This window comes from Mustela putorius, unplaced genomic scaffold, assembly GCF_011764305.1.
Source record: "Mustela putorius furo isolate JIRA1106 unplaced genomic scaffold, ASM1176430v1.1 tig00003834_pilon_pilon_pilon, whole genome shotgun sequence".
NCBI lineage: Eukaryota > Metazoa > Chordata > Mammalia > Carnivora > Mustelidae > Mustela > Mustela putorius.
The window spans coordinates 64,010,687-64,038,135 of NW_025421987.1; the positions used below are offsets into that span (position 1 = coordinate 64,010,687).

At 34.6% G+C, this 27,449-nt stretch overlaps 1 protein-coding gene across 3 annotated transcripts in view; it reads right to left on the reverse strand.

Annotated features, from left to right (window-relative positions):
• KPNA4 (karyopherin subunit alpha 4) overlaps nt 1-27,449 on the reverse strand; it is a 57,597-nt gene that overhangs the window by 15,837 nt on the left and 14,311 nt on the right. For all 3 annotated transcript variants that reach the window (XM_004755671.3, XM_004755672.3, XM_004755670.3), the window contains 10 exons: nt 18,727-18,771; nt 17,745-17,834; nt 17,604-17,633; nt 17,469-17,521; nt 15,305-15,400; nt 14,483-14,568; nt 8,682-8,768; nt 6,466-6,635; nt 6,329-6,373; nt 2,884-3,015 (listed from right to left, as the gene is read on the reverse strand). In XM_004755671.3, coding sequence (XP_004755728.1) covers nt 2,884-3,015; nt 6,329-6,373; nt 6,466-6,635; nt 8,682-8,768; nt 14,483-14,568; nt 15,305-15,400; nt 17,469-17,521; nt 17,604-17,633; nt 17,745-17,834; nt 18,727-18,771 — 834 coding nt within the window. The remainder of the gene's footprint in view (nt 1-2,883; nt 3,016-6,328; nt 6,374-6,465; nt 6,636-8,681; nt 8,769-14,482; nt 14,569-15,304; nt 15,401-17,468; nt 17,522-17,603; nt 17,634-17,744; nt 17,835-18,726; nt 18,772-27,449) is intronic.

Below are 27,449 nucleotides of genomic sequence, written 5' to 3' on the forward strand. Positions count from 1 at the left end.
TTCTAATCTATGAACATGGATGTTTTTCCATTTATTTAAGTCTTCTTTAATTTCTTTTAAAAATGTTTTGTAGTGACCTAGATTCTTTGACAAATAAATTTAAAAGAGCAAAGAAAAATAGAATTATAGAGTAACAGAAACATAAGACAAAGCTACTAAATGCAATGTGTTAATCTTGTTTAGAGGCTGATTTGGTCAAACTTTGAAAAAATATGAAGCAATCAGTAAAATCTGGATACTGACTGGGTTTTAATATTAAAATTAAGAAATACTCTAACACCACTGTGATATGTAAAAACACATAACCTTATTTTTAAGAGAAGCTGGATGAAATTATATGCTATCTGGGATGTGTGAAAGTAATTTGCTGGGACGGAGCAAGTAGGGATGTAGAGGAAACCTACATGGTAGTTCATTACAACTATTCTCTTTTCCTGAATGATGGGGTTAAAGTTGAAAAAATTTTAAAAATCTCTGCTAGGTATCATGTAAAGTACAGAGGGCATTGGGAGCTGCTAAAGAAAAATTTCAACCCTATTTCTGAATGAAATCCAATATTAATACTAATGATGCATTCTGAAAAAACAAAACAAAAATAACCAAAACCAAACCAAATACCCATACCAAGACATAAGTACTACACTTAAGAAAAGTAAACTTAATTATTATCTAATAATAATATTTTATTTTTTTTAAACTTTATTTATTTTTTTTAAAAGTAATCTCTACACTTAACACAGCGCTTAAACTTACTACCCTGAGTTCAAGAGTCGCATGCTCCTCTGACTGAGCTAATTAGGTACCCCTATTAAAATATTTTAAATGTGCCACAAATACCCATAAATAGCAAAGTATTTACTCTATTCCTGAATTCACCTAAGTGTTTTCTCTTTCCTTAAACTACTTTAAATTTTACGGTCTGTATTCTCCATTCCAATTGTACACAAGTATCATCTGAAGAGCTTTTTGAAGCCCAGGTTTCTAGGAAATATCCCAGATTTATTAAAACAATCTCTAGGTGTCAAGGGAAGTATTTTTTTTTCTTTAAGCTTCACAGTTGATTTTAATGTCCACCCAGGATTGAGAAACAGGGAATTAGGTTAACAGTTTTTCTTTATGCTACTGCTAAATACGCTCTTAAGTCATCACATAATTAAAGCTTGCTGTATCTCCCTTTACCACTGCAGTTTGACAATTATTCCTTTTAATATTTGTCTGAGTTTCTCACCCTCTCTTTTTGGCTCTTTCTAGATGCAGGTTTGGGATAAATATTTATGTGGAAGGATTTAAAAATAAAAGGATAAAACAAATTTTAAAAAAGATTTATTTTAAAAAGATTTTATTTATTTGGGGGGAGGGAGGGATAGTGGGGGAGGCAGAGGGACAAGCAGACTCCTTAATGAGCAAGGAAATGCCTGGTGGCTTGGTCCCAGGACCCAGAGATCAAGACCTGAGATGAGGTCAGATGCTTAAACAACTGAGCCACCTAGGCACCCCATTAAAAAAATATTTTAAATAACTAAAAGGAAATTTAGGAAACCCCTAATCAGCATGTTTCAGTATAAAGCCTTTGATCATAGATAGTGCCAATGAAACTAAATATTAAGCTTGCCCAGTGCAATATGGAGAGTTAAGAAAAAGAGGGCAGAAAAGGAAAAGAGTAGGAAAAATGAAGAAAAATAAGAAGCATAGAAAAAAACAAAGTATCAGTACTTGTTTCAGATGCCACCCAAGTTACCATGTGAAGTTCCTAGGTCTACCTTAAAAATTAGTAATCTACTATGGAGATGCCTCGGGTGGGGTTTTGGTGGGGTATAAGAAAAGGGAAGGGGAGGGGGAATGGTTCTTGTTGACCTATAGTGATTGTACCTCATTTTCTCCATCTTTAAAATGGGGACTTAATACCTCATTCTTTTCATCAAAGATATGTTCTTGTTTTATTTCAAAAAGATATATGCACCCCTATGTTTTCTGTGGCATTACTTATAATAGCCAAGATATGAAAGCAACCCATGAGTCTATCGATAGATGAATGGGTAAAAATGTGGTGTGTGTTTGTGTATATACACACCAATGGAATATTAGCCATAAAGAGAATGAGATTTTGTCATGTACAACACCACGTGGATGGACCTAAAAAGCATTATGCTAAATGAAGTAAATAAGAGAAAGAAAAATACCATATGATTTCACTTATATGTGGAATCTAAGAAGCAAAAGGAATAAACAAAAAAGCAGAAACAGACCCATAAATACAGACAACAAACTGATGTTTGCCAGAGTGGGGGGATGGGCAAAATGGGGAGTGGGAGAGAAAGGCTTCCAGTACTCTGATGAATAAGTCAAGGGATACACAGTATAGCATAAAGAATATAGACAGGGCTATTATAATAGCATTATACTGTGAGAGATGGGAGCTACACTTGTAATGAGCACAGCATAACTTACAGAGAAGATGGATCGCTATGCTGAATACCTGAAACTAATGTAACATTGTGTGTCAACTATTCTTCAATAAAAAAGATTAAATAAAAGATTTTTTTTAAACGATTTTATTTATTTGACAGACAGAGATCACAATTAGGCAGAGGCAGGCAGAGAGAGAGAGAGAGAGAGAGAGGGAGAAACAGGCTCCCTGCTGAGCAGAGAGCCCAATGCGGGGCTCGATCCCAGGACCCTGAGATCATGACCTGAGCTGAAGGCAGAGGCTTAACCCACTAAACCAGCCAGGAGCCCCTAAATAAAAGATTTTTTAAAAGATGTGTTATTAGGCTAGAAATATACTTTAACTAATTAAATTGTCCATTTCTGAATGCCATGCTTAAAGCAAATTAGCGGTAAACAAAGCAAAATAACATATATTATAATCAACAACAAACTCACCTGAACTTTAACTTCCTGGTGGCTGAGCAGAGGAACCAAGTGAGGGACTATTCCAGAGTCTATTACCATCTGTATCTGTTCATTGCCAGCATCAGTAAGGTAAGAGAGGGCCCACACTGTATCTACCAATATCTAATGGATAAAATGAAAATTCAAAGTCTTTGAATATTTTCTCACTTTAATAATTCTTTTTTAAGTTTTTTTTCTTTTTAATTTATTCATTTGACAGAGAGAGATCACAAGTAGGCAGAGAGGTAGGCAGAGAGAGAGGGAGAGGGAAGCAGGCTCCCTGCTGAGCTGAGAGCCCGATGTGGGACTCGATCCCAGGACCCCGAGATCACGACCTGAGCCGAAGGCAGCAGTTTAACCCAATGAGCCACTCAGGTGCCCCTCACTTTAATGATTCTTAACTATAGTTAACTTAAGGATAACTAATCGATGATTGTTTCACTACCTTTCTTCCTTTTCTGTCTCACCTCAATTCACTGAAATCTTAATCTGCTCTATAATACTAAACACCATCATCTATCTCTGAATGTCTGTGTCGAGTATGTGCATCTTTTAGCCATATTTAGGATGCCTCAGTTAATTATGACCCCAAGCACAGGTCAGTATCCAGTCTTTTCTTTTTTCTTTTTAGTTTCCAGTCTTAACTCACAAAGAGTTTGATACATGGTTCATGAAATAGGAGAAAAAGACACTATCTTTCATAAATGCTCACACTGAGGCATAATAGGTCCAAAGACATTGTAGTAAGTACATACAGTTGTAAATACTATATGTATTCAACATAGACAGTGATTCAAAACATTGGGGCTAGATGTAAACATTCAAGTTGTTTTCTAGTATCATTGGTATAATGTAGGTATGTCTAAAGCCAGTATTTCAGTATTAGAGGAGTATAGTAGTTTCATCTTTTCCAATCAGTTTGCTTTGCCTTAAAAAACTGGAGGCAACTTCTCATAGTGGAAGCATCCCACAGTTGCAGATCAAGACATTAAAAGCAACCATAGGTCAATCTGTGTGATCTATAATTAAAAACATTCTAGTAAAAAAAAAGAAAAGGTATCATTTACAGCATCTGCCAAAACTATTTATAAAAAAAACTCCTCTGTAATTAAATTAGACTAAAAATTAAACTATTTTTTTAAATGTTAGAATTCTTAATGAACATTATTGTGAAGTTCAGCAGGCCACTGTGTTTCACCTTTCTTTTGTATTAAGTCATAACTAGAAGTTATAACCAAAAAAAAGTATGACAACTGTTAAATTGTTGCATAAACAGCATAGTTACTGACAAATACACAGGAATAATAACTGTGCCTGGAATTTTACTTCTGAAGCTTTTCTGGAATACGAACTATATTTGTCAAAAGACAAGTCAGAAAATTTTGAAACCTTTTAAATTCTAAACTAATGTTAGGTTTAAAACATCTGAGAATGTGCTTTGGTGAGTGCTGTGAAGTGTGTAAACCTGGCGATTCATAGACCTGTACCCCTGGGGATAAAAAAATATTATATGTTCATAAAATAAATAAATAAATAAATAAATAAAAATCTGAGAATCTCCTAGAAGAAGAAAACAATACTTTGTCACTGTTTCTTTCAAAAACTCAATAAAGTTCTTAGGCTATTTTTAATCTAAAAACAAGACACCAAATCAAAGAATTCACACACATTTAAGTGGTTATCAAAATATGTGAAAGAACTAAATTTCAATTTACAAATGTGAATCTTTTTTTCAGAGTACCAACATATGCCAAAATTTGTTGATAGAGGCAAAAAATTTCAAGTTACTTCTCCAGGACTGTACATAAAATCTAGATAACAATTTTTTTAAAGGCCTAACACTAAACATCATGAATATGCTCACATCAAAATCACAACTTAAATAGACTTGACCTCTTATATACTTCTTGTATTGAAGTTAAAAGTCTAGGATGAATTTACTAATCATAACTATACTGTAATTTAAGCATTTCACTTATGATTTGTAGAAGCAATTTTATTTATTTTTTACTTCTTTCATGGTCTGGTTTAAGAATTTGCTGCTAAGTGTTTACCTAAGAAGACTGCATTTTCAGTAAACATTATTATACAGTAAACTACTCAGTACCTATATTACTACAGAAAAACAATGACACTGGCTTGAAAAATTCAAAATATATTAAAAGACAAGATAACAGAGTTATAATTTCAATTGGATTGGGGTAAACAGGTGGAAAGAATATAATACAACTCTGAATAAGGTCAACCAAGATGTCTGGTTTTTGGTAGGGGTATAAACTTTGAGATTAATCTTCTTTGGAACTCATTTAAAAGTAAAATATTAAAATTTCTGGTTTAATAAAAATACTTGGCACTAAGGAGCAAACCCCCAAATAGCATGCATATATATATATATATATATATATATTTTTTTTTTTTTTTTTTAAAGGATTCTAGACTAACGGGATCTAAAACCAAGTATCTTTAGAGCAACGATCATGTTCACCTAATGAATTTTATCACTGCACGATGTAGTGGAATTCTAACTTTAGTTTGTTCTATATGCTTTAGAGAGATCCTGGAAAAATGTATTACCCCAGAAACTGAAAAGGAATGAAGCAGCTTATCAAACACTGGTCATCACCCCAAGCTGCTTTTAAGGAACCCAAGTTCCTGAATGTTGCTATACACTGTATTCCTGTGATTTCTTTTACCTGTCATATTCCTAGCTTTTCTAACACAATGACGACAAAGCTGGTTTTATAAGCAGTCAGATTCCCACTTCATTCATACTTTATGAGGTGCTTTTTCCTTTGCCATCTGTGTTGGTTAGAATGAATAAGGTATATTTATTATGCTTAAAATCTAGTCTGCACAAATTTTTTTCTTGTTTGGATATTTATGAGTTCTCTCTACAACATGTGAAACCACTATCAGTCACTATAGATGGAAAAATATAGTAAAAACAAATTCAAGACCAACTGATATTCTTGGATTGGTGTATGCGTATCAACACAAACCCATGCATAAGGCACAAGTATTTTTTTAATCTTTCAAAATATGAAATATTATTAGGCCTATATATTCTCTCAAACACTGGCCAGGCTATCAAAATGAGCTTCCATAAAAAGCTCTTGACCAATCAAAGATATAATTTTAGTGAGATGGATCACTAACTGGCAACTTTAAGAACTTCCAAAATGAGTTTTTAACTGCCCCAACTCTCCACATACATTATATCCCAGACCAAAATATAGTTGGGCTTGATTTCTTCACTGTAAATTATATTTGTGATAAAGACAAAGTAAATACAATAATAGTAAGCTATGTTATTACAACTCTTGAAATGAAAAAAACCTAATCGAGTACATGAACATTATGTCCAGTACAACATTTTCTTCCCTAAGTCATAGGGGTAACCATAGACATACATATTATACACATAAAAAATACTTACATTTACGTCCGTGTGATGAATTAAGACACAAAGAGCTGGAAGAATCTGAAGAGAGAAATATATAGATTTAAAAACATACATAATGGTATCCAGTTTAGTTAAAAAACAAAAAGACAAAACACAAAACATCTGTTTACCTCCTGAATGGTTTCCATTGGGGGTGGTGGATCTTTATGGCGACATAAGTTGACCATTACCCAAGTAACATTCCTTAAGAATGTTATAGGAATAGATGGACTTATGAAGGAAAGTAAAGGTTTCACAACTCCAAGACTTATGACATAATCCCTACACTGTGGTCCATCACCTGTAGGAAGGAGTGAAAATACACTAATAAGGAATTAAGAAAACATAAAGCAGTGGGTTGAATATGTCGCTTTCTGTATTTTAACCAGACACACTAGTTTTATATAGAAGTTTTAGACAACAATAACCAAGTTCTCATTTTAGGTCTCCGAGACAAGAAAAGCAACATAAAGTAGTAAGATATTTTTTGCACATTATTCACTTATTCAATAGATTTATAAACTGTTCACCTATGGGGCACCGGGATGGCTCAGTGGGTTAAAGCCTCTGCTCCGGTCATGATCCCAAGGTCCTGGGATTGAGCCCCACATCGGGCTCTCTGCTCAGCAGGGAGCCTGCTTCCCCCTCTCTCTCTCTGCCTGCCTCTTAGCCTACTTGTGATCTCTGTCAAATTAAAAAAAAAAAAAAAAATTGTTCACCTATGTTTTTGTGCCATTAAAAATTAGAAGCCTAAGGATCCTTTAGAGTACTTTTTGAGCAGAGGACTGTTGCTTTTATTTTCTCTCAATGGTACTCTCAGTTTAAAAAACTTTTATGTAATTAAAAAAAAAGTATGCATATATATCAAAATATTACTAGAAAAAAGTTGTAGAATTTATACTTATGATCTAATATCAGAGTACCAAAAGTATTAACTATAAATTACTCTACACATTAAAAAGACTACGCCCAAAATAAAATTCAGAAATAAAAAACTATGTCAAAAGGAGGGGATGAATCAGTATCACTAGAGCCGTGGGTTCCCACAGTGGCCCTAACCAAATCTGTTAAACAAGCTCTGTGGATCCAAAATTGGGGTTTTAATAAGCCCCTTCATATGATTCTGAAAATAGGCTAAAGTTTGAGAATTGCTGCCTTAGTGAACTGTTAAATGTAATTTCTGTATCTATAGCATCACTGTAATTTCTAGCATTAAAACCATAATAAGTATTACATTCTATAAATGAAAACCCTTTTCCTTGCACTGTAATATTTCAAGATAAGAATGCCTATTCTTTTGGCATCCATGTATTCTAATTATTTTATAATGTCACTGGAATTAAAAACCAAAGATCAAGATGTTGCATTAACAGTTATAAATCTAAAGTTGGTATAAAAGCAAAGGGGTGAAGGAATCTAGATACACAAATGATAGCATTCCTAACAGCAATATACCATATGTGAAGAACAGTTTATAGAGAAATTCTCCCATTTTAATTATGGAACGCTAACCATCCCCTGCATTCTATCCTTGCCCCCAAAGCGTAATATAGAAGAGGTACATGAAAGTAATACTGACTACTTCCATGCAAGAACAATAAACTTTAACATCAAGGGACATAATACATTCTGACCCCAGATTTTTTTCCATTCTTTACTCACTGAAGGATAGTTCTTCAAATTTTTGAGTTTGGGTAAAGTCTGTTTATAGTTTAAAAACATATCTTGAAATATTAGAATTGTCTTTAATTATTCTTACAATTATGTCAGAGAAAATCTGGGAGGTAGAGTAATCATGGTATTTAATATTTAATGACCCTGTCTATAAAGCTACAAATACCTCCTCATGATGATAATGGATAACATTACTGTCTTTTACTGTACTAAAATTCAGGAAAGACAGTAAAAATTTCAATTAAGACTCTTTTTAGAACTGTCATTATGGAGAAAAAGTGTTGGTTTATGTTGTGCATATTCCTTTTTACTAGTTTCTATGACAGTGGAGAAAGTTAAGGAATAAAATAGATCCATTAACATAATAAAGGAGGGAGAGGAGATCTATTATCACATAATTACTTCATAATTATTGAAGTAATTAAGAGTTGACTATATACTTAAAAAAGAGTTGACTATATACAAAAAGATACTATGGTATCATAAGCAACAAAAATGTTCATTCTGTTTATTATAGGCTTATACTTAAAACAGCTCTAACTTCTATAAATTATTGCACAAAAACCAGTACTAAAAAGACACATTGCTTTTCTTTTTCAACTACTGGCAGTCATTTTTATTATACAGTATCTGATAACAATTGTTGGACTAGTATTACAAGTTTTATACAAACCTATGATATTTCCCAGTGCCCACACTGCTTGCTCACAGACATTTTGATGGGGTGAATGGAGAAGCCTCAGGAAAAGTGGCACGGCATCTGAAGGAGGAAAACATAAATTAACATTTAAGGTTAAAGACAGTCTTAGAGGCCAATTACATCTCATAATCTTGGGGGGAAAAAAAGGATTGAAGATACTATACTCTAAACCAAAAGTCAATCTTTTCTTTGCTGAATCTAAGAAGAAAGGAACCTATCAAAAATATATTTAACATATATATCTATTAAATGATTTTCTCTAGAATAACAGTAGTGGAAAACTTTTGATTAGCAAACCACTTACCCAGCATCAAAATGACAGTTTTAAGATACAAATATCAAATCAAGCTGGTAAATTTTCATTCATAATTAAACCTGAATAAAATTCCAAATTAAAATCAATTCCTAAAAATAAAGTAGATTAATTCATTCCTTATAGATTCAAGCATTATTCTCAAACTCAGAGAAAAAAAGGGACTCCAACTGTTGGAAGTACCTTTTGAATACAGAAATTTAAAATAGCAGGAGGGGGGGCGCCTGGGTGGCTCAGTGGGTTAAGCCGCTGCCTTCAGCTCGGGTCATGATCTCAGGGTCTTGGGATCGAGTCCCACATCGGGCTCTCTGCTCAGCAGGGGGCCTGCTTCCCTTCCTCTCTCTGTGATCTCTTCCCTTCCTCTCTCCTACTGTGATCTCTCTCTGTCAAAATAAATAAATAAAATCTTTAAAAAAAAAAAAAAAAAAAATAGCAGGAGGGTGCAGTTCAAGATGGTGGCTGACCTCAGCTTCTACCATGGACACCAAATCTATAGCTACATATACAATAATGCCTTCATAGAAGCAGCCCAACAGCTCCTCCACAACAAAGGATAAAAAAGTCACACTGAGATGGACAGGAGAGGCAAAGACTAAGGTCCTAACAAAGCTATGCCCTACAACCTAGCAGCGACCTACAAGCGGAGGGATTTCATAAATACGGAGCATATCCCTGAAGAGTGAGAGGTTAGAGCACCAAAATAGGCACCTGAACCCTTTGGACCTACACCAGAGACAAACTCCCAAAACGGCTGGCTTTGAAAACCAACAGGACTATCATCCAAGAGCCCCAAAGGGCTGCAGAAAACCAGGACTATGCTCTTAAGAGACCACCTACCCACATGCTCCAGGCTCCAGCACAAAAGCAGTGGGCTGAAAAGTGCCTAGAGCATATGTGAAAGAGGTTCCCTGGCCAACTGTAAAGCAACTGCCTAAGGAATAAGGGTCTACTGGAACTTCCTCCAGGACGGAGGTGCTGACAGGTGCCATTTTTTATACACTCTACCTAGCTAGTGATACTTGCACCACCCCTGCACCTCAGGCGCAGAGCACTACTACAGTTCTTCCCCACCAAACCCGGTGGGATAGTTCATCTGGGCCTGGCATGCCCCTGTGGCCCTGCCAAAGCTGGCAGAAGCACAAAAGTCCACATAAGGGACACCCCTTGAATGCTTGGCACTGGTAGCTGGGAGTAGGAGGGTATTCTGCATTTCTGGGCTCCACAGGAGTGAAACAATCTCTGGCAGGCTACCACCCCCAAAGGATAGCACAGACAGCTGACTGAAACACATGCTTCCAGTGACCATTCCTTCAAGACTGGGAGAGGTAGCTATTTCACCTAATACATAAAAACAAACACAGAAAGTCAAGTTACATAAGTAAACTGAAGAACAGAATGAAATAAAACCCCAGAAAAACACTTTACTGAAATGGAGAAAGTTTACCTGATAAAGAGTTCAAAACAATGGTTATAAAGGTACTCCCGAACCTTGGGAGAAAATGGACGAACACGAAAAAATATCAGCAGACAGACAGAAAATATAAGAATGTACCAAACAAAAGTCACAGAGCTGAAGAACACAATAACTGAACCGAAAGATAGAGTAGAGGCATTCAACAACAGATAAGGATAAAGCAGAAGGAAGGATCAGTGACCTGGAAGACAAGGCAGTGGAATTCACCTAAACAGAGCAGCAAAACAAAAAAGAATTTTTTTATTTTGTTTAAAAGATTTTATTTATTGGGGTGCCTGGGTGGTTCAGTGGGTTAAGCCTCTGCCTTCGGCTCAGGTCATGATCTCAGGGTCCTGGGACCGAGCCCCACATGGGGCTCTCTGCTCAGTGGGGAGCCTGCTTCCTCCTCTCTCTCTGCCTGCCTTTCTGCCTACTTGTGATCTCTCTCTCTCTGTGTCAAATAAATAAATACATAAATCTTAAAAAAAAAAAAAGATCTTTTATTTGACAGAGAGAAAGACACGGATAGAGGGAACACAAGCAGGGGGTGGGGGAGACGGAGAAGCAGGCTTCCCACAAAGCAGGAAGCCAGATGTGGAGCTCGATCCCAGGACCCTGGGATCATGACCTCTGCTGAAGGCAGATGCTTAATGACTGACCCACCCAGGCACCCAACAGAAAAGAATTAAAAAAAGTGAAGATATCTTAAGGGACCTGTAGGACAACATCAAGGGGAACAACGTTCCCATAATGGGGTCCCAAAAGGAGAAGAGAGAAAGAAAGATACAGAAAACTTGTGAAGAAACAATGGCTAAAAACTTTATTTACTTGGGGAACGAAAGAGATATCCAGATCTGGGAAGTCAGATTACAAATAAAATGAACCCAAAAAGAGCCATACCAACACACATTATAATTAAAATGGCAAGAGTTTATCTAAAGATAAAGATGGTATCTTAAAAGTGGCAAGAGAACAACTTGTTGCATACAAGAAAAGTCCCATAAGACTATCAGAGGTTTTTTAGAATAAAGTTTGCAGGGCAGAAAGGAGTGGTAAGATATATTCAAAGTACTGAAAGCACTGGCATACAGATGACCAACAGACAAATGAAAAGATGCTCAACATCACTGATCATCAGGGAAATGCAAATCAAAACCATAAGACACCACCTCACACCGTCAGAATGGCTTGAATCAAAAAGACAAGAAATAAGAAGTGTTAGACAGGATGTGGAAAAAAGGGAACCCTCGTGCACTGCCTGTAGGCATAGAAATTGGAGCAGCCTCTATGGAAAACAGTATGGAGGCTAATAAAAAAACTAAAAAAAGAAGAAACTAGTAAAGAAACTAGAAATACAGGATCTAGCAATTCCACTTCTGGGTATTTATCTGAAGCAAATGACAATAAATTTAAGAACAGTGCCCAGTATATTCACCATCAGCATCTTTGCCACAAACATCTTCACTCTATAACTAATTGGCCATATGGCAATTATGCCATAAAAGATAAAATCACAAAAATAAAAGAGGGATATCCATTAAAAAGGACATAATGAAACATGAAAAATGCACTGACAAAATTAACAAGACTTTATTGCAAAATATAAAACATTTGAATACATTTAAAATGTGTGTAGATTCATGCAATTCTATGCAAATAACTGATTTTATTTTGCAGACTGTACCTAAGCACTTGTCCTCAAAGTTTTCCTTTCATAATATTATACATTTATTTTTCTTGTTGATTCATCTCTTCATCTGGCATCACGTTTTCATTTTTTCCTAAAATTTCTTTCTTCCTTAAGAGAGGTATCAGTTTCTAAATACAAGGATGCATATTTGTAACAGCTTTGCATTACATTGTGAAAGTCTTCTACACTGCTCTTTGTTCTTAGCATATTACCACATGTTTATTGACAGATGTTCCAAAGTTCTATGAAAAATGTGGGCTCATAACTCTATGGCATTGTACAGACTATTATGAGGGCTAAGATTTACTATAAAAATGGGAGTACTGTGTCAATGCAGAAATGAAAGTAAACTGTCAACTAGCTGATGAAATCAACAAACCATCAAATCAAACTGTCAACCAGTTATTCTTCTATCTTTAATGGTGAAATTGCCTTATGACCAATTAGTCAAGTGGGGAAAATGTGTTCAGCAAATATGCTTATGATGAAACCACTCAGAACCTCTGAAAATATATATGCACCCTTATGTTCATTACCACATTATTCACAATAGGCAGTATATGGAAACAACCGATGTGTCCAATGATGATGGATGGATAAGATGTGTGTACGTACACAGACACACACACAATGGAATACTACTTAGCTACTACCAAAAGAATGAAATACTTGTATATAGGACATCAATGGACCTTGAGATACTCGGTGAAATAAGTAAGAAAAAAGAAAGACAAATAATGTATGATTTCACTTATATATGGAATCTAAAAAACAGAACAAATGAACAAACAAAACAAAAACTCATAGATGCAGAGAACAGTGATGGCTGACAGAGGATAGGGCTTTTGGGAGATGAGTGAAGTACAAGGGAGTCCAGACATACAAACATCCAATCATAAACAAGTCAGTCATGGGAATTAAGTGTATAGCATGGTAACTGTAGTCAGTAATACTATACTGCATATCATATAATTTGATATGAGGATAGGGGAAAATAGACTTATTGTATCATGTCTTGGTGTATATACTTTGAGTCATTATGTCGTATGCCTAGAACTAATTTAATGCTATATATGTCAATTACACCTCAATTAAAAAAATAAACGTCACACAGATCTTTAGGCAGGCCAGTGATACCTGTATACCATATAAGACCTCCTGAATCAGAAAGTGGTTCTGTTGCTTTACAACACCCTTTCTTTATAACAAGGATGGGAAACACAGAGAAAGGTCTGTATCTGAACAGAATACTACTACACTGAACAAATGATTATTCTATTTTTACTTTCTTCTGATAGTACTTAGAAAAATGCTATTTCCATACATGTAGGTCATACTTTACTCAAAAAATCATTCATTCATTTATTATATCTGGTAAAATAAGAGAGACTGGCAGCATTAAATTCTAAGGATCCTTCTAATCCTGAAAAAAGCACATAAAACAGAAAGGAAAAAGAGTGAGAGCTTAAAATATTGTCTTGAGATTATAAAATTTAGTAAACAGTCAATTATACAAAATAAAACAAAAAAACCCCCACAAAACCAAAGTCTATTTAAACCCTAAATTAAGCCAGTTTTATCATGATTTAAGATAATATTAATACTCTATATTATATTACAGCAGAAATGTCTACATAATTAAATGTTTACTTGAATACCTTTGTTCCTCTTTAAAATCATGTAGAAATTAGTGCTTAAGATTTTAATAAGCTTATACAAGTATACTGTTTACAACTCTGTGAAGAGCACTTTAAAAGTACCTTCTTTAAATTATTAATTTCTTTGATAGAAGAATTAAACAGTATTTATGAAAACGATACATTCAGGTTACTACCTCCAATAATAATTTCCCACTTATATTTCTTGGAACATATAAGAAAAGCAATCCTGAAATAGTAACAATGAAAAAATTTCAAGCCATTTTTCAACAGGACTACTTTATACAAAATTTCTCTGACCCGTATGATGAAACTCTCATTAAGAGATGCCAAGAGGTAGTATGACAATGGGAAAAACACCTTTATTTCTATGATGTCCTATAAGTAAAATGTAACTACAATAATGTAATCTGCTACCATAATTAGAAAATGTTCTCAGATTTAGCAACAAATAAATTTCTGAAAATAGAAAATGTCAGTCACTGGAATGATATGATCAAAATAACATACTTCAGTTGGCCTATTTCAACCAACCTGTAATTGGATAGCTATTACTTTTTAATAAAAACAGCTTTATTCTTTTAAGAGAATCACTATTTTTTTTTTTTTACTAACTTCTTTTTTAGAAATCACAATTTTATCTGTTAATCACCAACTTACTGGACTGAACTACTGCTTGAGTCTGTTCCGAGGTTCCAGATGCAATGTTTGTCAGAGCCCATGCAGCTTCAAACTGTAAAGAAGGACTACAAAAAACAAATAATGTTGAACTGTAGGGATTTTTACATTGGCCCAAATCTAATATCTACCAACCATTCCTCCCTTCAAACATTTTTTAAAGCATTAAATATTTTGTTTGAAAGTGATCGATCTATGCATCCAGCACTTTTTTAAAACCTCCAATGACTATTTACAGTATCTCTTCAGTATAAAAAGCTTACAATTTCCTCAGGTGTCCCATCCATTTTTAGTAAAACCTTTTTCTTTTTATAAAATTTTATTTCTTCATTTGAGAGAGAGAACTAGCACACAAGAACACAAACTGAATGGGGCTAAGAGGAGGGGCAAAAGGAGAGGGAGAAACAGGCTCCCTCCTCAGCAGGGAGCTCCACCCTAGGATCAAGGGATCATGATCCCTTGATCATCTGAACTGAAGGCAGATGCTTTACTGACTGAGCCATCCAGGCATTCAAAAACTCTTTATTTAGATAGCTGCATATGACTACCCAAACAGTTTTCTCAAGCACTTAACAGCCAAACTAGTTTTTGCGAATTTTCAAAGCTTAAAAGTTCAATGTATCATTCTCAAGTTCCTCTTTGGCCTTTATGTTCACCTCCTGGTGTAAACACACCTTGCACTGTTTTTCACTGGCTTTTCAACTCCATCACATAGCCCTTTTCTTTTTTCTTTAAAAATCAAACTACCAGAAAATCTTGTCTTGTGCAAAGAATACATTCTAAAATACTTCTTAATGTACTTACTTGTCATCTCTTTCAAGACAATGGACTAAAATAGGCAATATTCCAGATTTTATTAAGTCATCAATTGGTGGATTTCGATCACTGGACAAAAGCTTCCTATAAGAAACATACATAATCTTGTGAAATTTAATGATATATAATTAAATTCAAATTCATACTTGACATAAAGATTACACAAATCCTCACCTATCTGAGTACCATACAGAGCAATGTTTATGAAAACTTAATCAGCTCATTCTCCTATATAAACCAAGCAGCAGAATATGGCTGCATATTTACTACCCAATAAATATAACCTTCTTGCCCTAGCTTAGACCCTCCACAAGTTGGCTCTGTCTTACCTAACTAATCAATCTTATTCTCTGTTATGCAACAATAAATCAGTTGTCTCACTATTTCAATCTCATTTCCAGGCTCTTCACATTCTATTTCCCACACTTGGAATGCCCTCTTTTCTGTCTATTCAAGCTCTATCTATTCAAAGTCCATTTCAATTTGTATGTTTTCACAATATCTTCTCTGAATTCCAAGAACATTTACACAGAATATGCTTACATTTGTTGTTGAGTATCACCCTAATTTTAATATACCCTTGCCTTCTCTATTAGGTTCTAAAGTTCTTATCAAGCAAGAATTACACATGCTTTTTCACAGTATTTTCCAGAGCACATGGCACAATTCTTAGCACAAAGTAGGAAATAACCCAGTCTTTCTTAACCTAGGTTCCAGATTTAATAAAAGAACTTTCTTCTACTACTTCACTGAGGACATTCAAGATTTAAAATGGCCTTTCTTTTGAGTGCACAATGGTGCCTACAATATCTACAAAATATAATACAAAATCAGTTTGATGACACTAATTGATTTGTGCTAAGGTACTAGCAATTCTAGTCACAGTTACTTTTCCAACACCAATGTAAATTCATAACATGTTAAAAAAAGGCAAACAAAGTCTTAGTATTACCGTGAAAATGAGTTTGATCTTATATACTTATAAAGTTGTCTCAGGTTCCCCTAGGGATCCAAAGACCATAATTCAAGAATATTGGCCTTGGGGCCCTTATGGCTTTCCTTAGAATGTCTACTGAGAAAAGCTGGTCCAAACTAACTTCAAATAATCAACTCTGGAAATAGTGAGAATAATATATCAAAATTTCTTAATCATCCTATCTGTAAACATTAATTTGCCATTTTGAGATGTGAGTACTTCTATGATTTTCTTCCAATATAACCAAGTCCCAAGAAGTTCTTTTACCTATAGTTGGCAATACTGTTAGTTCTGTAATTTTCCTATCTGTTCTAGGTTATTTAAAATGAATACACAAAAGTAGAGAAACTCTAATAAATATTTTTAATAAAAAAGATTTGTATACTGGCTAAGATACTGGATGGACCAGTGAAATCTTCTCTCGCTATGAAATTCTATGAGTAGGATCAATTACTTAAGTGTCTCTGTCCTACTAATAATAACACAGAGCATTATTCTTATATTTATAAATAGAGAAAGGAAAGACTGTATTATATTATGAGACAACCATGCGTTTTCCGACATACTCATTAATACAAAAGTCTCAGAAGTTTCTCTGGTCCTCCCCTTAAAATATAGGAGCATCCACCTCTAGAATATAGATTTCACAGCAGAAATATGCAACATAAGTTAATATTCCTACCTGGAAGTACACTGGCCAACTTTAAAGCCCTAAATCTTAATGTCTACTTGCCTGTACACTGCTACAGTAAGCTTGTAACTCAATTTATTATTTGATTAAAATAGGGATTGTGAAAAGAATTAGCTACCTGGGAAGGAGATGAAACATCTTTTTATAAAATTAAACCTGTTAATAAAAAGTAAAGTTTTATAAATAATGTTTTTCTATTAGTTGACAGCAATAACCTGTCAACACAACTCTTCCCTAGCATCTGTATGTACTATGCAAGCTGAAACTTAAGTTTATTTATTTGTGAGTTTAGAAAACTGCTACCAATTTTAATACTCTAGATCACAGAAAAAATTTTTGAAGTAAATGTAGTTGGTCTATGGACTATTCTTTACAGCTTGTCATCAAAGTTAAATATGAGTGACAGTACTACTGTACACTGAAAACTCAAACAGAACTCCTGGGTAAGTTATAAATTTAAAATATGTCCCCAAAACTTAACTTACCTAGCAGCTTGAACTGCACTTAATTGAATTCCTTGGTTATCACTTGAAGCATTCTATAAAAAATTAAAACAATTTTTGATATAGATACATAATAATTAGAAATACAAATGAAGACGGGGGAAAAACTCAACTTACTTGAACAATAGCTTCTAGAGAGGTATTTTGCTGTGAAAAAAATTAAAGAAAAAACTAAGTTAAAAAGTCACCTTAAAATTCTATATTTATGTAAAATTTTTCACTGGCAGTTTTTAAGTTACTAGAATAACAATAACTTACCACTCTGTAATCGCCATCTATATCAGAATCTTCACAGATATCTTCATGTGGTACATTTCTTCTCTTTAAGAGATGCTCATCTCTTTTATTCTTTAAAAAAAAAAAAGATATGTATCAAAAAAAAAAAGCTAAATACTTTCATACAAAAAGCTTAGGCAATCCTGTGCCTACAAACTAAAATGGGAAGTGCCTTTTAAAAGTAAAATGCAAATGCAGAAAATTAAACCAAACTGTGATTCAAATATTTAAGCAACACAAAATTTGAGTCCCAAGCCCCAAATATTACATTTTTAATGAACCGTGAACTATGTAAAAAGAAATTAAAAAACAAAAAATTGATTAAAAAAGACAGTGTGTAGTTTAAGCCAGAACCAAACATATATGTATTTATTTAAAAGTACTAAACCATTTTATACATCATCTGGGAGCTTCTCTTTATCACCTAAAAACAAAGTCAAAGCAAAAGTTGGGCAGTTCAAAATCAGACTAAAATCAACAATGCCTTACAAAAATCAAGGCCCACTCAAATTTCACTAAAAAATGTGCAGGACAAATTTAAAGATATACTCCCAACTATAACCTTCTTTTTTTTACACACATGAAATATAACCTATTTTAATACTTGAAAAGTTGATGAAATTTGTAAATGGAATAAGTTCTTTTCAGAACTTGTGTATAACTACACCTGCAAGCAGCTGAAATATTTAGTATAACTGTATAGATAAGACTTTCACTTTCTATAAATTATTAAAGATTACAGAAGAAAAACACCATATAACTCATTTATCTCTATTCTTGGGAGAGTGGCCAAATTGTATTTTGCCAACTTCAATAGCTTGGTTAAGTTTAGTTAAAATCCTTCAGTTTTCAAAAGAAAAAGAAATAGCAAACACTTGCGATTAATATACATTTAGTATCTTCTATATATGCTGTAATATTGTTAGAATTATGCTTGGAAGTACTCAATATTAGTCAGACTCACCTTCCTTAATTCAACTACAACTTCATTTCGTTGTCTTCTCATAGTCTACAAGAAATTAAAGAAAAATATTTTTAAGAAACGATCTCAATTTCCATCACCCAGGAAAACCACTATTAACATTTCAATGTATATCCCATAATCTTTTCTTCTAGTCATATGTAAATAAAGTCATATTTTACTCAAAATAAGGATCATATTATAGACATGACTTTCTATGTTAGATATAAAATTTTAAAACCATAATGTGTGAGAATACAAAGATACAAAGAATGAAAGAACCAACCCATAAGCTCACCTCACATATGAATCATGGCACTTAAAGAAGTAATACATGTACAAGGCTAGTAAATTCAGCAGCTTAAAAGGAGGGAAGGTGTCTTCCTATCCATCCAGTCTCTTTCTCTAAAGGGAAAGACTGTGAGATTTACTGTGATTCTGACACACTTATCTACTTATTCTGTTTTTACCTTACTTTTGTTTACTTAATTTATAGATTTTAGAGCCCTTCCATGGTGGTATAATACAGTAAATCTTTTTCATTATTTCTAATGACCACAAAATTTTTCTACCACATACTGTAACCATTCTCTTACTTCTTAACATGCGTTTTGCTCATTTTAAACCTCCCTAGTACACAGATTCATGCTTACTGTAAAACATTCAAACTTTCAGAAACAATACAAGTTTAAGCTCTAAGTATAAGTTCTCCTCATTCTTTCTAGTGACTGCATATGCCAGGGCATATTAAGTAGAAACAGCAAGTAACAAAGTAATACTCATATATCTGATTAAAGACTTCAAACTTCTATCCAAAACCGAACTTTTAATTTTTAACAAACATACATAACTCTATCTCATCTCACATGATTCATATGGGAGGAGAGACTGAGAGTTCTTTTATCCTCTGTATCTTTATTTTTATAAGGCTTATGTTACTGTTTAAAAAATTTATGCCGGGGCACTTGGTTGGCTGTCAGTTAAGTGTCCAACTCTTGATCTCAGGGTCATGAAGTCAAGCCCTTGTGACAGGCTTTGTACTCAGTGGGGAGTCTGCTTGAGATTCTCTTCCTCTCCCGTCACTCATGGGCTCTCTTAAATAAATCTTTAAAAAAATTTTAAGACATATTCAGCATTATAAATCTATTAATAATTTCAAAGGGATTTTTAAGCAAATGGCAGCTCTATCCTTCAAGATGCACAGACCAAAAACTTTATAGCCATCCTTGATTCTTTTTCTCCCATGTCACACATTCGATTATACCAAATCCTCCCACTGGTTCAACCTTCAAACCTTATTTGAAATCCAATTACATATACCTTCTCTGCCACTACTCTGGTCCAACTCACCCTTAACGCTCACCTAGATAATTGCAAAAGTCTCTGAACTTGTACCCCTCTTCCTGTTCTTGCCCTCCTCCGTATTTGTTGTTATCACAATAACCAAAGCAATCCTCACAGGTAATCTTAATTTCTGAGTCCCATAGTCTCCTTTGACAATCTGGTGAAATCAATGAACACCTTCCATATAGTGTTATTTATTATTTATTTTTTAAAAGATTTATTAATTGAGAGAGCACAAACAGAGGAAGGGGCAGAGGGAGAGAAGAATCTCCAGTGGATTCCATGCTGAGTGCAAGGCCCAACACGGGGCTTGATCCCACAACATATCTGAAAATCAAGAGTCAGTAGCTTAAACCAACTGACCCATCCAGGTGCCCCCAAATACTTTCTAAATAGAGATAAGAAATAGATAAAGATTACAAAGAAAAACAATTATATTGATATATAATTGTGAAAAATATATAAATATGAAAAGACAAACTATAATATATATAATTCATTATCACATTAAGTGGGATCTAACAGTGAGTCTAGTAAGTACTATAATTTCAAAGTAATGTTGATGATTTAAATGATTTAAGAGATCCTGCAACAATAATGTTCTACTGGTGGTGACAAAAGTCACAGGTCACTTTAATAACTACTATTTACTGGCTATATTATTAAATGAAGGAAAGTTAGAAGAACTGTTAAAAGTTAGTGAAAATAAAGAAGTAATTTTTTCTAAGTCTCCAGGTCCTCCTGAATTCTACCCATAGCCTCTGAGGAAGGACTTAGTAAAGAACCACTTTTTAAGAAGTCAGTCAGATCGTATCACCTGCCTGTTCAAAACCATCAATGGTGCTCCACTTTGGAGTAAAAGCCCAGTCATAAAAATGCTTTAAGTCCACTCAAATCTTCCTATGTTATTATTCCTTCTCCAATAACCACCTTTCAGACCTCAGCCCCTATCATTCTCCTGATTCACTCTGCAGTATCTACACTAACTTTGCTATTCCTCTAACATTCTGGAAATTCTCCTCTTCAATTCTCTCTCTCTTATTGCTTCACTAACACACTATGCAGCAACTCCCAAGGATGAGCTCCAGAGCCAAACAGCTTGGGTTCAATTTTCAGCCATATTACTTACCAGCTCTCTCAATGCCTTTTGTTATCTATAAAATGAGGATAGTAAAAATATCTATTTCACAGGATACTATAAAGATTAAGTAAGTTAATATATGTAAAGGAGTTAAATAGCTCCTAGCAGATAACAGTGTATGTGTTAGCTATCATTATTATTACTACTGCTAACTCCTCAGGCTGTAATGCTCTTCCCTCACTATCTGCAGTGCTCACTCTCATCTTTCAAATGTCACCTCCATGGTAAGGTCTTTCCCTTCCTACCCAACCAGCAATTCTCCTGCTGGGTACTCTCTATTCCTCTTCTATTTTTCTCCATACTACGTATCACATGCCAATATGCTATATAAAACTTTGTTATCCTCTCCCAACTAGAACGTAAGTTCACTATATAAGGAACAACACAAGGAATAAATATTATTCCTTCTTAAAATGTACTGGGTAATCTTTTATGTCCAGAAATCTTTACTTCAATTTTTGACCAAACCAATTTATTCAATCTCTGTTTAAGTGAACTTCTGATGATCATTTCAGTTTTGGTACAGATATGTATTTAAAAAATACCCAAAGAATGAAACCGGACCACTTTCTTACACCATACACAAAAATAAATTCAAATTGGGTTAAAGACCTAAATGTGAGATCTGAAACCATAGAACTCTAGAAAGAAAACATAGGCAGTAATTTCTTTGACATCAGCCATAGAAACATTTCACTAGATGGGTCCCCTCTGGCATGGGAAGCAAAAGCAAAATTAAACTACTGGGACCTACACCAAAATAAAAAAGTTTTGCACAGCAAAGGAAATCATCAACAAAACAAAAAGGCAACCTACTAAACAAGAGAAGATAAAATGATATATCCAATAAGGTGTTAATATCCAAAATACATTAAAAAAATCATCTACAACTCAACACCAAAAAAGAACAAATAATCCAATTAAAAAATGGGCAGGGGAACTGAATGAACATTTTCCCCAAAACATCCAGATGGCCAGGAGACCCATGAGAAGATGCTCAACATCACTAATCATCAGGGAAATGAAAATTAAAACCACAATGAGATATCACTTTACACCTGTCAGAATGGCTAAAATTGAAACCACAAGAAATAACAAAGTGTTGGTGAGGATACTGGAAAAAGGGGACCCACGAGTACAGTTGGTGGGAATGCAAACTGGTACAGCCACTGTAGAAAACAGTATGGAGGTTCCTCACAACCCAAGAGTATCCTACAGTATCATACAATCCAGGCAGTATCCTACAATCCAATAGTGGATTACTGGATATTTACCCCCCAAAACACAAAACTCCAGACATCCCTATGTTTACTGGAGCATTACTTTCTAAAAGCTAAATTATGAAAACAGCCCAAGTGCCCATCAATCAATGAACAGATAAAGAAGATATGAGATACACACACACACACACACACACACATACACACACACACACACAATGTTATTTGGCCATAAAAAAGAATGAAATTTTGCTATTTGCAATGACATGGATGAAGCTAGAGAGTATAATGCTAAGCGAAGTCAGTCAGAGAGACAAATACATTATTTCACTCATACGCAGAATTTAAGAAGCAAACCAAATGAACAATGAATAACAACAACAACAACAACAACAAAAAAACAGAAAATAAACTGCTGGCGGCCAGAGGGAGTTAGGTGAGAGATGGGTGAAACAGGTGAAGGGGATTAAGAGTATACATACCATGATGAGCAGAGAATAGTTCAATCATTATATTGTACACCTGAAGCTAATATAACATTGTATGTTGATTATATTTGAGTAAAAAATATATAAACAAAACTCAAAACCCCTGGAAACTGTTTTCCAAATTGGTTATATAACTGTCCATCCCAACAACAGTACCTGAGAGTTCTAGCCTTCACATTCTTATCAAAATTTGAAATGGTCAATCTTTTTCATGTAGTCAATTTTAACAGATATGTGGTGGTCTTCATTTCCCTTATGATTAATGATACTGAGCAACTTTTCACGTGTTTTTTCTTTCCACTGTTTATTTAAAGTAGGCTCCATGCCAACGCAAGGCTGGAACCCACAACCCTGAGATCAAAACCTGAGCCAAGATCAAGAGTTGGACACTCAATCTACTGAGCCACCAAGGTGCCCCTCTTGTATTTATTTTCTATCTTACATTTTCTTTCATAAAGTCTTTTGGAATCCTTTGCCCTTAAAAAAAAAAAAAACTCAATAAAAAAATACCAACAAGTGCTCGCTTCGGCAACACATATACAAAAAAATAAATAAATAAACAACCAACAAGACAGGTTGCAAAATGAATAAAAAAAACTTAGCCAAGTACTACAATAAAAATTTCAACATTCACTATCCTTTAACTATTACAGCCTTAAAACGTTAAAAAAATTTTGTTTTGTTTTGTTTTTTAATAAATAAGAAAACTAAGGTGTAGACAAGTTAAATTACCTGGCTAAGATCACACAGCTAGAAGTGGGATAGCTAGGATCAGAATTCAGATGGTCTCCTACAAAGCCAATTAACCAGTAAGCCACGCCCTCTCCCCCAAGTCTTAAAGTTTAAGCCAATCTTGGAGCTTATGGTTCATAGTAAAGAAAAAGATATTATCAAGACAATAGGCTTTGTACTGTAACACAGTACAAAAACACTGAATTTCAGTAAACAACAACAAAAAATTAGGCCCTATATCTCACACACAGAAAATAAAACTTGTAAAATTGTTCAATAAAAGGTAGACTTTTGAGGAATAGATAGCTGAAGTCAAAAAAAAGTTCTATGAGTAAATCTTCTACCTAAAGAAGCAGAGTGAAGTCATAGTGGGCTTTAACTTCTTTTCAATGAAGTAAAATGTTACATAAATTAATAAAATATTGGGGCGCCTGGGCGTTGGGTGGCTGTCCGCCTTCGGCTCAGGTCATGATCTCAGGGTCTGGGATCATGCCCTTCATTGGAGCCTGCTTCTCTCTCTACCTGCTGCTCCCCCTTTCTTGTGCTATCAAATAAAATCTTTAATTAATAAGATATTAAATAAATAAATATCACATTTATATAAATATCTTATTTACACCCAAAGAATTTTTTACCAATACAGTATATCTTACTTATTAAATCTGGAGTTTCTGATAATTTGGAACTATTAATAAAGGATTTATCAAACCAATTTCACATGGTAGTAGTGACATATGCCTCGGGCTATTCCTACCCACAGAAATTTACTTGCAAAGTAAGAGATTTGACAATCTCTTTATTACAGAGCAAGAAAGCAAGAAAAGAATTTTCTTCTTTTGAGAAAAGGCTATTACCTTCAAGGTAAAGAGAAGACTGAATTAACTAGCAGAAAGACACCCTAAGCAGCAGCCTGGCAGCATTTATTTGCCAAGTCTTTAAAGTGGTATTAGATTTTTAGACATTTACCAAATCACAAGTCCAACTCAAATAAAGGACTATCTCTCTGGGGTCCCATGAAAGGGGTATATAAGGCTTATTTTTTCTAAGTCTTAACTCAAAAAGCAGAGGTTTTATATACTATATACAAATGTAATAGTTGTGAATTCACATGACTTACACTGATGCAGTGAGCTGTCAATTAGAATTCCAAAAGGCTGCCAAACTGGCCAGACTTATTTATAGGCCAAAGAGCTATCTAAAGGACAAAGGCTGTAAATGGGGGGATGGGGGAAAGGCAGAGAAAGAGACTGAGTAAGGGGTGGAGTTTAGGCAGATCATCCAGTATTTTTGTACTTCTTTGCTTGTAATAAATACAGATACAAAATCCTAAATTCAGGCAAAGGGGGACAAGAAATTGTCAAAAAACTCAAACAAGTGAATGTTACAGAATATAGTTGTTTTTTTTTTTTTTTTAAGATTTTATTTATTTATTTGACAGGCAGAGATCACAAGTAGGCAGAGAGTCAGGCAAATAGAAAGGTGGAAGCAGGCTCCCTGCTGAGCAGGGAGCCCAATGCGGGGCATCATGACCTGAGCCGAAGGTAGAGGCTTTAACCCACTGAGCCACCCAGGCACCCCCAGAATATAGTTTTTTAATTTAACAAATGATTACTGTGTCTATCACTATCCTAAATCCTAGGGATTAAACACTTTCGTCCACTGAGGATAGGGTTTAGTCCTTCCTCTTCCAATTTATGGCTATTTTCTAACTAGTGGCTACTTAATTTCTAAGTCACTTTTTACCCATGTATAGTTTTTCTTTAAAGCTCTAAAAACTAGGGGTGCCTGGGTGGCTCAGGTGTTAAGCATCTGCCTTCAGCTCAGGTCATGATCCCAGGATCCTGGGATCGAGCCCCACATTGGGCTCCCTGCTCGGCGGGAAGCCTGCTTCTCCCTCCCCCACTCTCCTTGGTTGTGTTCCCTCTCTCGCTGTGTTTCTCTCTGTCCAATAAATAAAAATCTTAAAAACAAACCTCTACAAAATACTAGTTTAAGTTATGATGATGTAATAACATACTGTATGAAACCTGAATATTTTTTTATTTTTTGAGTAAAATATGAGAGTTTAGCTGACTTAATCTCACTAGAGAAAATTTTAGAAGTTAGTCATACAAAAGATAAGGAATGTAATACTTTGATTTTACTTCATCCAGCCCATCTCCATCCCTTAGGAATGTTAATATTTAGGTAACAGCACAAAAAAAACAAAAGAAGATAAAAATGTAAAAGACTATCAGGCACGAGATATTTTGTGGGGTGATGGAATATATTCTAAAATTGGATTGTAGCAATGGTTGCATAACTCTGAAAATTTACTAAAAAAATCACTGAATTGTACACTTTAAATGGGTTTTACGTAAGATAAATTTTATCTCTATAAAGCAATTTTTAAAACATTATATATACACACACAAACATACATAACCTTCCCCTCCCCACAACATGGATTACCTCTGTATTATTATTTAGAGCCTGCTGGGAAGCATTTACTCAATCAAATATTTATTAATCACCTATTTGTTAAACACCAGAAATACAAAGATGGGCCAGACACAGGAAATCCTTGGCTTTAAGGAGGTAGTATTTATGACAGAGAAATATAATAAGTTAATAATAAAGCCTAATATTTAGTAAACATTTGGTGCCAAACACCATTTATAACACATTACTTGATTTTACTCATCTAGTAAATGTAATGTGTTATAACATGCATATACTGATCTTGACAGTAGAAAGTCTGCAGTAAGTAAAAATGAATGTAAGCATAATCTTGCCCGTGGGGAGTCTGCTTGAGATTCTCTCTCTCCCTCTTTCTTTGTTCCTCCCTCCTACTTGCACGTTTGCTCATTCTCTCTCTCAAATAAATCTTAAAAAAAAAAAAAGCTCATTTTCCCATTCCTTTCCTACTTTTCCCTCCTTTCATTTCCATTTGCTAATCCCTCCAGCAGCAGCCATCAAGGTGCTTATTCATGCGTTTGCCAAGTATTCACGTATGCTGGCAAAACTGCTTGTGATTAGCAGATAAATTCCAACTTTATTTATGACATTTCCCATTTATGACAATAAAAAAAAGTGAAATTTTGAATGCTTAATGTTAAATGCTTACTCAAACTGTGATTTCTCAAGATAGTATTTATTAATAGTAGTAGCTATATGCATTACTAGTGATGGGCAAGTCTTCATAAGTCAATCAAATTTCTACCTCTAACAAGTAAAAAGCTTACTCAAGATTGAGTAATAGAGAAGTTTGAAAGTAAATTAAACAGGCGGCCAGATTTAACCTTGGCAAGTTACTGAACAATTTAAAGTAATTCTACCAGAAATAATAATACTTTAAAATGATCCACATCTAAGTTATAAGCACTGAAACAATTAGTACATAAATATAATTTAAAAACCACAAAAAAATGTGAGAAATTATTAACTGTTAACTCCAGCGGCACCTGGGTGGTTCACTCTGTTAAGCGTCTGCCTTTAGCTAAGGTCATGATCTCAGGGTTCTGGGACTGAGCCCGACATTAGGCTCCCTGCTCAGTGGGAATTTGCTTCTCCCTCTTCCTCTGCCCTTCCACCTGCTCATGTGCATGCTCTTTCCCTCTCATAAATAAAATCTTTTTTTTTTTTTTTTAATTTATTTCACAGACAAAGATCACAAGTGGGCAGAGAGGCAGGCAGAGAGAGAGGAAGGAAAGCAGGCTCCCTGCTGAACAGAGAGCCCGATGCGGGGCTCGATCCCAGGACCCCGGGATCACGACCTGAGCCGAAAGCAGAGGCTTTAACCCACTGAGCCACCCAGGCGCC